General features: G+C 51.6%; 1 protein-coding gene across 1 annotated transcript; it reads right to left on the bottom strand.

Annotated features, from left to right (window-relative positions):
• Positions 1-9,712: 9,712 nt before the first annotated feature.
• On the bottom strand, positions 9,713-10,123 carry SYCN (syncollin). The gene has a single exon (XM_048499361.1). It carries the CDS (start codon positions 10,121-10,123, stop codon positions 9,713-9,715), a length of 411 nt encoding a protein of 136 aa, XP_048355318.1.
• Positions 10,124-11,045: the final 922 nt, after the last annotated feature.

The following is an 11,045-nucleotide window of genomic DNA, read 5'->3' as shown; positions in this document are numbered from 1 at the left end:
GGCACTAAGTACTGATTGCAACTCCCTAATGAAGCGCCACCCCTCTCTGTCAGTTGGAGGAGAAAGGGGGTGGAGTCACTTATCTCTGCCCAAAGGCCAATGAACTGCTTTCCCGGCCCAGGAGGACGCACCCCCTTCTCTCATGAAGTGAATGACCTCTCTCTATAGAATGGCCAGTACAGAGACTTCCCCCACCCCGCCCCCCTCCCCGATATCTCCAATAATAACAATAACGACGATGACGACGATGATGCACTGGGTGCAGTGCCTGAAGACCTTGGACGGCACTTAAAAACAATCGGCGCTGACAAAATCACCATATGTCAGCTGCAAAAGGCCACCCTACTCGGCTCTGCACGCATTATTCGTCGATACATCACACAGTCCTAGCTGCTTGGGAAGTGTCAGACGTGTGATGTAATAGCATACTGATCTTGTTTGCTGTGTATAACTGTTTTTGTATCAATATAATAATAATAACAACAACAACAACTACGCTGACACATTACAACTTCCTAGGCCTCTGGGTGAGGCTTGAATTGTAATGAAGGCCAACAACCAGCTAAAGATCTGGCAGCTGTGAAATCTACAATACTACTACTACTACTACTACTACTACTACTAATAGTAGTAGTAGTAGTAGTGGTGGTTGTTGTTATTGCTGCTGCTGCTGCTGTTATTATTATTAATTCATTTTATATAGCACAGGCATAATTACAAATATAAAAATAAATATGGCTCTATAACATTAAATAACTAAAACCATTTAAATACAGCTTACATATAAAATATAGCGTCCAACAATTTAACACACACACACACACACCCCAAGAGGGGGGATGGAAGGCCCCATAGATGCAGTAGGGACAGTTTTTATGATTCAATTTTATTATCTTATTGAAGCTGAAGCTGCTAAAGGGCTTTTCACAGCACAGTGGATGCTACATTGGGAAGGGAGCTTCAGCCTAGCAGATTGGAAGTGGCCCCGGGAGGCGCTGCTGGACTTATCTCGGCGCGCAACGTTTACATGGATGCTTTCTGCAGGATAACTAACTACCTGATAGGTGTTGACCCTGATCTTGTGAATACCCTCAAAGGTGGGTTAGGGTGCTTTAAAATGTTTCCTGTATTCTACGGATGGCTAATTTTTGTTCTTTTTAACTTTCAAACTCCTAAAGTGAATTGGGGGCTGGATGGGTTTTAATAGCCAGGTGGTGGTGGTGAAATTGTCTTTATTTAAGGTATCCTTATTAAAAAGGGTTTGTAAGCAGTTGGTTCTTTTGAAAGTCATTCTTTTCTGCTCCGCCTTTTTCAGTGTGGAAGTGCCCCACCAGGGCTTGTCAGTTGGGGAGGGGGGGGTGAATAAGATTTACATCAAGGGGGGGCTATGAAGTCGGCCCGCGAGGGTCGCGAGGAAGAGGTGAGACGCAGTGATATCATCCGGTGGAGAGAGCCAGTGGCAGGAAGCGTGATCCGTGGATCTGGCAACTCTGCCGTGGTCTGGTCCCTGGCACCTTTTATTAGGGTTTCACAAGAGGCGGGACGGGAGGCGAGAGAGCGGGAGAATATTGTACAGTACATGACTCATGGGGTTGCCTACGTGAGAGAGGAAACGTTCCTGTCTGGGCCTAATCCATACCTGGGGGTATGTGCCCCTTTGTCCCTTTGTCTGGGATGTCTTGTGATGGTGAGTCAGGAATCTCATGACCTATGACTCACGGGGGCTGGGGGACAGGTGAGCGTGTGCACCCAGAAGGGCACAGATGGCACAGGCATTCCTGCCCTCTTTCTGAGGCTCTGCTGGGTTCGCGGGGCTCATCCCTACAGGGCTATCCAGTTTCAGCTTTCCTTCTGGTTTGGTGGGGCTGTCTCATGCCAGAATGGGTGGGGCGGTTGTAGCTGCCTGTTGGGGCACAACCCCCCCCCCCCCGCAGAAAGGACAGCAGGGGGTGGGACAGTGCTCAGAGGCACGGAGGCATGAAGTCTTCTCTGGTACCTGGTGGAATATTTCATTTTATTTATTTATTTGTATCTCATCTTTCTGTTCAAAAGAACAGTCAAGGCAGCTAACGAGTAGGAAACAATTAATTTTAATATGGATATAAAATAATAAGCTCTCTGTAGACAAAACAATATTAGTTTTCAAACTTGTTGGTTTGTTTTAGAAGCAAGACAACCAGCTCAGCCAAGACAGTCAGGGCTCCCCAGGCAAAAAAAGCAACAACAGCCCCTCCAGGCAGCAACTCTCTTCTATTAAAGGCAATCAGGGGGTGGGGCTGAGCAGGTGGGAAAACCCAGACTTGGTCTCCCCAGGCAGAAAGCAGAATGCCCCCACCCCTCTGTCTGATCCAGCAGCCCCTATTCCCATAAGGGTTGTATAAAGCATAGTAGCATGCCTTCTCCACAGGCTCACTTATCCCCAGGACAATGGTACACTGCCTGCGAAAGTGGAGGTTCCATTTAGCTACCCGCATAATTGATGTTTTGCGCCACGCTCCATAATGTTCCCTAAATGCTTCCTTCTGTCTCTGCCTGGGGCAGCACATTCCCTGTGACAAATACTTCTGTTTCCTGACTGTTGACTTAATGTGGGTGAGAGGGAGCGGGTCAGTAAAATCACCTTTTACACAACAGGAAAATATCTCACCTTTGGCAGGTGGCAAAGAGAAGGGGGAGTTTCTGGGTACTGATCAGCAATGATTTCTTTTTGCTGAAGAGGCATCTTTGGTTTGAAAGCCTTAATGGCCAATGAACAGATACCAGCGGGGTTCCCTGGGGGGGATGGTTGACTCATCTATCCCATATTGCTGTCTGACTGCCAAAGGGCTAAGATGCTTCTCTGTATCACCCAGCCGATACCGAAGTCTCTGCTGAAATTTTTTTTCATTGAGAAAACAGTCTCTGTGCAATTATTGGAATATTGATTTCCCTGGAAGGTTTGGCAATTTAGCTTGATTTAACAATGCACGGAACGGAAAGAATAAACTCGCCACACAGGGTGCAGAAAGAGAGAGAGAAGGAAGGAAACATGAAGGCAAACAATACAAGACCAGACTGGGCGCTGCGAGACACTCATGAGTGGACCGGTTGGCTTCCTTCAGAAACCTCCGGATGTGGGATATGGATGCAGGAACAAGAGGTTGTGAGTGGGCCAGGCTGGCAGAGCATTTCTTCGTCTTTTGGAAGCTGCTACAGCCAATGGCTCTTTTTTCCTGCCCCTTGGTTTGCCTGTCTCTAACAATGGGAATGAGTATCCTCTGGGCTGGTAGGTCAAAGTCAAAAGACTGTAACAAGTTCTTTGAAAATAAGAACTCCGAGTTGGAGCTCTCTTCAAAATCTGCCCTGCGCCCCTGGAGATACATCCCACTCCTCTGCCAGAGAGGTGTGCAAACAAGCCCGCATGGGGCCTGACTGCTTTTACCTGGAGTCCTTTCCTTGCCAGGGACCCTGGAACAGGAACATCTGGCGTGTCCCTGAAACCGCTGCCGGCTCTCTCAAACTCTGCTGCCAATGTGACCTAGTGAGCATGTACAGAGTGCAGCTTTTCTGGGTAACTGAAGTTGGCCATCCCACTCAGCTTGAGTCCCAGACACTCCCATTTCAGAACTGGGGTTCTCCTAAAAGTGCCAGGGCAGGGGCTATGCAGGGTTTGCAGAAGGCAGGCCTGACATCCTCCCCCCCCACCCCCGGGCCCCAAGCAGTTGCTTCTGGGGCAGGTTTGAACAGCAGCTGGCTGCCCCCCCCCCCAACTCAGCAGCACCTTCAACCTTTCCTTCTGTGTGGCAACCAGGCTGCCCTCTGCCCCCCCCCCCCACTCCCCCAGCTAGAACCAAAGGCAGCTTGTTCAAGAAAACTCAAGGCTGTTTAAAGAGTGTGTCTTTGCAGGAGGGGGGGGGGAGGCCGGCTGCTCCAGAGCGCCTGGCATCTCCCTCTGGGATGGCAGCCCCGTGGCAAAACAGACACTCCCTCCCACAGAGCCTCAGCTCAACAGGCTGGTAAACTTTGAGGCCAACCGGGAGTGTCCCACCCCCCAAGGAGAGGGCTCTGTGCCCTGAAACCCTTCCAGAGGAGCCTACTGCAGCATCCAAACCCGGAAGGCTCTGTGTCATTCCCCCCTGCCCACATCCACCACCACGCAAGAGCCCACGGCCAAACTGCAGTGTGGGGGAGGGTCTGCTTTTGGGGAGGGGTTGCTTTTCCTGGCTGCTTTGAAGGCGAGGCTGGGCCTCATGACCCAATAGGTTTCACCAGCAGCTCTCTCCCCACTCCTGCCAGGTGACTGGGGGGAGCCGCTGTAGTAATCTCTCATTTCTGGGTAGTATTGTTCCAGCTTGGGTAGTGGTTAAGAGCGGGTGGACTCTAATCTGGAATACTGGGTTTGATTTCCCCTTTCCTCTGCATGAGCAGCAGATTCTTATCTGGTGAACCAGATGTGTTTCCTCCCTCCTACATTCCTGCTGGGTGACCTTGGGCTAGTCCCAGTTCTCCCAGGACTCTCTCAGCCCCGCCTGCCTCACAGGGTGTCTGTGGTGGGGAGAGGAAGGGAAAGGAGTTTCCTTACAGGACTGAAGGGGGGGATATAAATCCAAACTCCTCCTCCTCCTCCTCCTCTGCTAAAAGGAGAGGAGAATAAGAGCATACTGCCCATAACTAGTGTTGCCAACTCTGAACTGGAAAATTCTGGTGGGGGGGGGGGCACCTCAGCAGAGTATCACCCCAGAGAGTCTGCCCTCCAAGCAGCCTTTTGCTCCCAGCGAACAGAGCCCTGTTGTTTGAAGATCTGTTGTCATACCAGGGGATCTCCGGGGCTTGTCTGGAGGGTGGCAACCAGGCCACTCAAAGACATGGCAGACGGGAGGTAGCCTAGTTTGGGAGGGGGAGCATAAGTAGAGGGCAAAACTTCCTCAAAACTGCAGCTGCTGTTTGAATTCTGGCCTCCTGCTCTGTTTCCGCCCTGCCCACGTCTGCTGCCACTCAAGAGCCCACGGCCAAACTGCAGTGTGGGGGAGGGTCTGCCTTTGGGGAGGGGGGCGCTTGATGGGAGCATTTCAGGCACTGAGATCCCTCAAGCAAAGCCCTTTCTGAAACACGGAGGAAGAGGAGTAGTAGTTTGGATTTATACCCCCTTTCTCTCCTGTAAGGAGACTCAAAGGGACTTACAATCTCCTTGTCCTCCCCCTGCCCCCACAACAAACACCCTGCGAGATAGTTGGGTGGGGCTGAGAGAGCTCGAACTGTAACTAGGCCAAGGTCACCCAGCTGGCATGTGTTAGAGTCCACAAGCTAATCTGGTTCACCAGTCAAGCCTCCACAGCTCAAGTGGCAGAACGGGGCATCAAACCTGGGTTCTCCAGATTAGAGACACCTGCTCTTAACCACTACACCACGCTGGCTCTCCTGCACCTTTGTGGCACCACAGCCTTTTTCGAATTGCCTGGGAAAATGGTGGCAAACGTCTGCCACAATCTAAAACCTTAGAAAATCCAACAGCTCAGGCTTCACAAAGCTGCTTAACTCCCACCTGCAGCCTCTGCCAGAAATCCAAGATGAACACTTGGAAAATCTGCAAATAGAATACGAAGCTGCGCAGGGTAAGCAACCCCCCCACCCCCACCCCTTTCTTCAGGGAGTGCAGAGATCACAGGTGTCAAATTCGCGGCCCTCCAGATGTTATGGACTACAGTTCCCATAATCCCCTGCCAGCACGATGCTGATTATGGGAACTGTAGTCCATAGCATCTGGAGGGCTGCGAATTTGACACCTATGGCATAGATTGACTTAGTAAAATAGAGCCCCGCTTCTCCAAATGGGTAGAAAAGCAACTCGGAAACCTTTCAAGAAACAGCCCATTCCAGAGAGCTGGAAGCAGCTCTCCGACGTGCTCCCTCGTCCCCCCGTCACACTGTGGAGCTGTCGTCAGACATTTCTGTCTTGTAGCTTCATGTCAATCAGCAGTCTTTCCATTCTCCCTGCTGAAGAGTCCAATAAACTAGCTGATCAACAGAGCAGGTCATCAACAGAGACTTCAGCCATTTGTTTACTTGCAAACCGTTAACCCTTTTATAACTGAGTTGTGACAGGCGCTTGCAAAACCCCAAGAGCTCAGCAGGGCCCCAGGCAGAGACCGTTTTCCGGGGGCTGCTCTTGGGATCCAGGGGAAACAGGAGGTCTGTCCCCGCCCACAAAGGCGTTGGAGCATCAGCCCCTCCCTCTGACTTGACATCATCTTCTCTGGCAAGCAGAGGAGCTCCAGCGTGAATTCCGCTTTTATCATCTTCTGGGAATTGACCAGGATGGCCGTGACTGGTGGATTTCACCATGTGGCATGAGAAGGCAAGCAAGGAGTGGACAGGAACTGGAATCATGTAAGACCTGGCAGTGGAGACTATGAACAGGAGCTCATTTACATTAAAAAGAAGGCATGCCACAACCCCAACTCTCTCCCATTGGCTGGGGTGCTCTGTGAGGAAGGGCACGAGCTCTGTGAATGCTCAGAGGAATTTCGCAAAATCATTACCCCTAGGCAGGATACGTTGCTGGGGCTTGAATGGTTAGAGGGTCTGTATTTGGGACAAGGATCTGCATTGGACTGTAAAAGCCTTTACTTCCGTTTCCATAAGTTATGACTCTAACTCAGTGGTTCTCAACCTGTGGGTCGCGACCCCTTTGGGGGTCAAAATGACCCTTTCACAGGGGTCGCCTAAAACTCTCTGCATCAGTGTTCTCCATCTGTAAAATGGATAAATGCTAGGGTTGGGGGTCACCACAACATGAGGAACTGTATTAAAGGGTCGCGGCACTAGGAAGGTTGAGAACCACTGCTCTAACTGCTAGTTCTAAACACCATGAACAGTATTGGTATCAAAGTCAACCCAGCCCTACAAGGTCACCCACTGTTGATTCTACATTGCAGATGAGAAACTGAGGCAGGGTGAGTTACTAGCCCAGAGTTTTGGGGTGGGGTGGGGTGACAGGTTAAACTCAGGTCTCCTTGATTCAAACGTAACCTTATTCTACTGTTCACACCAGCGGTTGGTCAAAAATCAGTTTGCCTGTTCTTGAAAGGGTGGTGGTGGGGGTTATGCTACAGGTGCCCTCTGGTGTACCTTTGGCTTTCTGTCCCTTATTTATTTCCAGTTTCCCACGTTTTCAAGCACTTTGTCTACTTCCTATACTTAGAAAGCAGAGCGGCCGACCATCTTCCTCCCGGCGACTAGAGCAACAGAGAGCAGCATCTCTGGGCAGTTGTGGGACTAAGGCAGCTGCAGGGGGTCAGTGGCAGGGGTTGGGGCTGCCAATCCCAGATTGGGAAATCCCTGGAGATGTGAGGGGCGGGGGGCAGGTGGGCTGGGGAATGTGGGGTTTAGGCAGGTGAGGTGGTAGATCCTCTTTCTGGCAGACAGAAGATCCCCAGGATCTCCAGCTAAAAGGGCCAGGTGATGTGAAAGACCTTCCTCTGCGGAGATCCTGGAGAGCGGCTGCCAGCCTGAGTGGACGAGCCTGGCCTTGAAAGATCGACGGTCTGATCCTGTGTTAGGCAGCCTCACACGTCATGGCCTACGGTCCACTGTCCAAGGCAGAGGAAACCACCTCTGTGGTCCGGAGATCAGTTGTAATTTTCTGGGAGATCTCCCAGTCCCCCCCACCCCGGAGGCTGGCAACCCTAGTATGTCTACAAGACCCTCTGGAAGTAAAACCCCATCAATCAAAGGAGAATTTCTTCTATATTTATTAAAAGTGCACAAAGAAAGTCCATAGCATTTAGAATCCTAGAATCATAGGGTTGGAAGAAACCATCAAGTCCAAGGGCCATCAAGCCCAATCCCCTGCCCTGCAGGAACACACAATCAGAGCACTCCCAACATATGTTCATCCAGCCTCTCTTTAAGAACCTCCAAAGAAGGAGACTCCACCACATTCCGAGGGGGTGCATTCCACTGTTGAACAGCCCTGACCGTCAGGAAGTTCTTCCTAATGTTTAGGTGGAATCTCTTTTCCTGCACCTTGAACCCATGACTCCGTGTCCCAGTCTCTGGAGCAGCAGAAAACAAGCTTGCTTCCCCTTTGACATGGCATCCCTTCAGATATTTAAACATAGCTATCATGTCCCCCCTTAACCTTCGCTTCTCCAGATAAATATTCCAGGCTCCCTACTTTCTTGGCTGCCATATCACACTACTGACTCAGTTTGTGGTCTACTTAGACTTCCCAGATCCCTTTCGCATGCAGTGTTGTCAAGCCAGGTGTCCCCCATTCTATATCTGCGCATTTCATTTTTTCTGCCTAAGTGTAAAATCTTCCATTCATCTGTTGAAATCCATTTTGTTGGTTTTAGGCAAGCCCTCTAATCTGTCCAGATTATTTTGAATCCTGCCCCTGTCCTCCAGGGTATTCGCTACCCCTCCTCATTTGGTATCAACTGAAAATTTGCCCTCTATTCCATTCTCCAAGTCGTTGAGATGAGATGTGTGAATAGCCCTGGGCCCAGGACAGAACCTTGTGGGGCTCCACTACTCACTTTTCTCCAGGGTGATTTCTCATTGTTGTTCCTGGGCCTCTCTTTCCCACCTTCCTTCGCTCTCATTGTGCACAGGCGAGGTCTCTCTGCCCATGCTCGAACGCTCTGTTGTTTTTAATATTATGATGTCCGATCCAGTAGGTCAAGTATTTGACAGCCTAACGGTTGTCCAATCCTCTCTCAAAGCCTTCCACCCCCAGCTGGCAAGGGGGGGGGGCAATGCAAGTCCTGGTACTTTGTGTGTCTCCCTCCCTCCATCCCTCCCTGCGCATTTCTGATGTGAGAATTTTGCCATGTGTGTACATGGCGGGTGGATGGGGTGCTCATCTCCCAGATCCTGCCCAACTTTGCCTGCATGGTGGCACCCTTGAATCTGGCCATCTGGGAAAGGTTCTCCACTGGTGAACTGAGCCACCCCTGACTTGATTTCTTTACTTCCTGAGGTCCAGTGTATCAGGATCTGGGCACTGAATGCAGATTCTGGGGTTGGGGGCCAGCTCTGGCTATGGCATTCCTCCCCCCACTGCCCCAGCACTCCCAACATGCAGGTAGAGAGCAAACAGAAAACCTGCCTTTTGTTCCTGTTTTGCGACAAGCCTTTCCTGATTAAATGCTTGCATGAGGGAAAAAATGGAAATGCCCCATTCTTTTCTGACCTTGAGCTACCAGAAATCAAAGCCCAGACACTCTGCAAAGCTAATTCCTTCGCTTTTAATTATGTTTATCGAGGAGAAATGTTGGATGAAAAGGAGAGAGAGCGCACGAGGGAGAGAGCAGCTTTGAAGACCGAATGCCTGTCTGGAAATTGTTCAGCACGAAACACAACGTGCTTGGAACATCACAGGGCCACATTCAGAGCAAATCTTTCCGGATTCTTTGGGGTGCTGGGAATTCCCTTGTCCAGGTGAGAGATTCAAATGTGCCCCCTGGGTCATGCTTTTCTGCCACAGCTTTGTGCCCGGTTTGTGGCCACTGTGGAGAGGGCGTTACCAACACAATGTGAACTTCACCCCCCTGTGTTCGGTTTCTTTCCGTGAGATCTTCTAGTGGAGTGGAGCTTGGAGGCTGTTGCAAGTCTGGAGGATTCTGGGGAAGAGTGGTTTGGGCGATGATGCGTTTTGGGGTAGGACATCCTTAACCAGGGGTTGGGGGCCACGCAAGGGCCCGTCTTGCCGCTTCTTGGCTGAGCTGCCTCAAGTGCACTTGCAATAGAAGGCCGAGATGGAATTATCCCAGTCTCCGAAAAGCCCCCTCCTGTACTCTTGGAGCCGAGGGAAGGCCCCGGCCTTGAACTTGCGAGTGTTGCCAGCTTTGCCCTTCCCGGACCAGACTGTGAGCTCGCAGCGGGTGGCCACTACCAAGGAGGAGATCTTGTTGTTGAAGGCCGCTGGGACGTAGGGCTGGTCTTCACCCGGCTGCACCAACAGCACGCTGCCTGTGCAGCACTGGTCATAGTAGGGGCTGTTGTCTGTGTAGAGCTGGGCGCAGATCTTGGTGCCATCAGCGTTCTTCAGGTCAGCAGGGGCCGGGCACTGGGCCCAAGCCAGGGGAAAGAGCAACGGCAGCAGGAGGAGGAGGAGGAGGCGGCTCTGAGAGGCCTTCATTGTAAGAGGTGTTGCACCCGTAGGAAGTGGACCTCATTTATAGATTGGACAGCAGCTGGGCCTCAAGCTGTGAGCTGTGGCTGGGCTGGTGCCCAAGGTCTGGGAGGGGAGATAGAGGTGGGAAAGGTGCAGCTGAATGGGGCCTGTGCAGCTGCAGGATGTTCTCAAGGGGGTGGGTGGGGGGAACCACATTTCTGGAGGGAGAGCAATGGGCGCAGAAGGCAGCCAGAACATGGGCCAGTCTCAGCAAGGCATCCTTCCTTACAGGCACTACACACACACACACACACACCGCCCGGCTCCCCGCGCAGTGGTTTTCTCGGGCAGAGGAGGGGTTGTGGCTCCGTGGTAGAGCCTCTGCTTGCCTGCAGAAGAAGAAGAGAAGAAGAAGAGTTTGGATTTATATCCCCCCTTTCTCTCCTGCAGGAGACTCAAAGGGGCTGACAATCTCCTTGCCCTTCGCCCCTCACAACAAACACCCTGTGAGGTAGGTGGGGCTGAGAGAGCTCCGAGAAGCTGTGGCTAGCCCAAGGTCACCCAGCTGGCGTGTGTGGGAGTGCACAGGCTAATCTGAATTCCCCAGATAAGCCTCCACAGCTCAGGTGGCAGAGCAGGGAATCAAACCCGGTTCCTCCAGATTAGATACACGAGCTCTTAACCTCCTGCTGCTCCTGCCCCAGGGACCAGGTTCAATCCCCGGCAGCATCTTTAGGTGGGAGATGATGTGAAAGACTTCTCTGTGCTGGAGACCCTGGAGAGCAGCTGCCAGTCTGAGTAGGCAGTGCTGGCCTTGATGGACAAAAGGACGGGTTCCGTGTCAGCCAGTTTCTTGGGTGTTTACGTGTCCTGCTGCCCCTGATTGTGGAGATTCCATCACGGCCAACAGTCCTTCATGAATCCACTCTCTGACGTTTCCCTTTAA

This window comes from Sphaerodactylus townsendi, linkage group LG06 (genome assembly GCF_021028975.2).
Source record: "Sphaerodactylus townsendi isolate TG3544 linkage group LG06, MPM_Stown_v2.3, whole genome shotgun sequence".
NCBI classification, from domain to species: Eukaryota; Metazoa; Chordata; class Lepidosauria; order Squamata; family Sphaerodactylidae; genus Sphaerodactylus; species Sphaerodactylus townsendi.
Note: the sequence above shows the minus strand (reverse complement) of the source record. Positions and strands in the feature narration are given on the sequence as shown.

Bases quoted from the DNA above. Each gene is read 5' to 3' on its own strand.
- SYCN (XM_048499361.1), bottom strand. From the start codon at position 10,123: ATGAAGGCCTCTCAGAGCCGCCTCCTCCTCCTCCTCCTGCTGCCGTTG.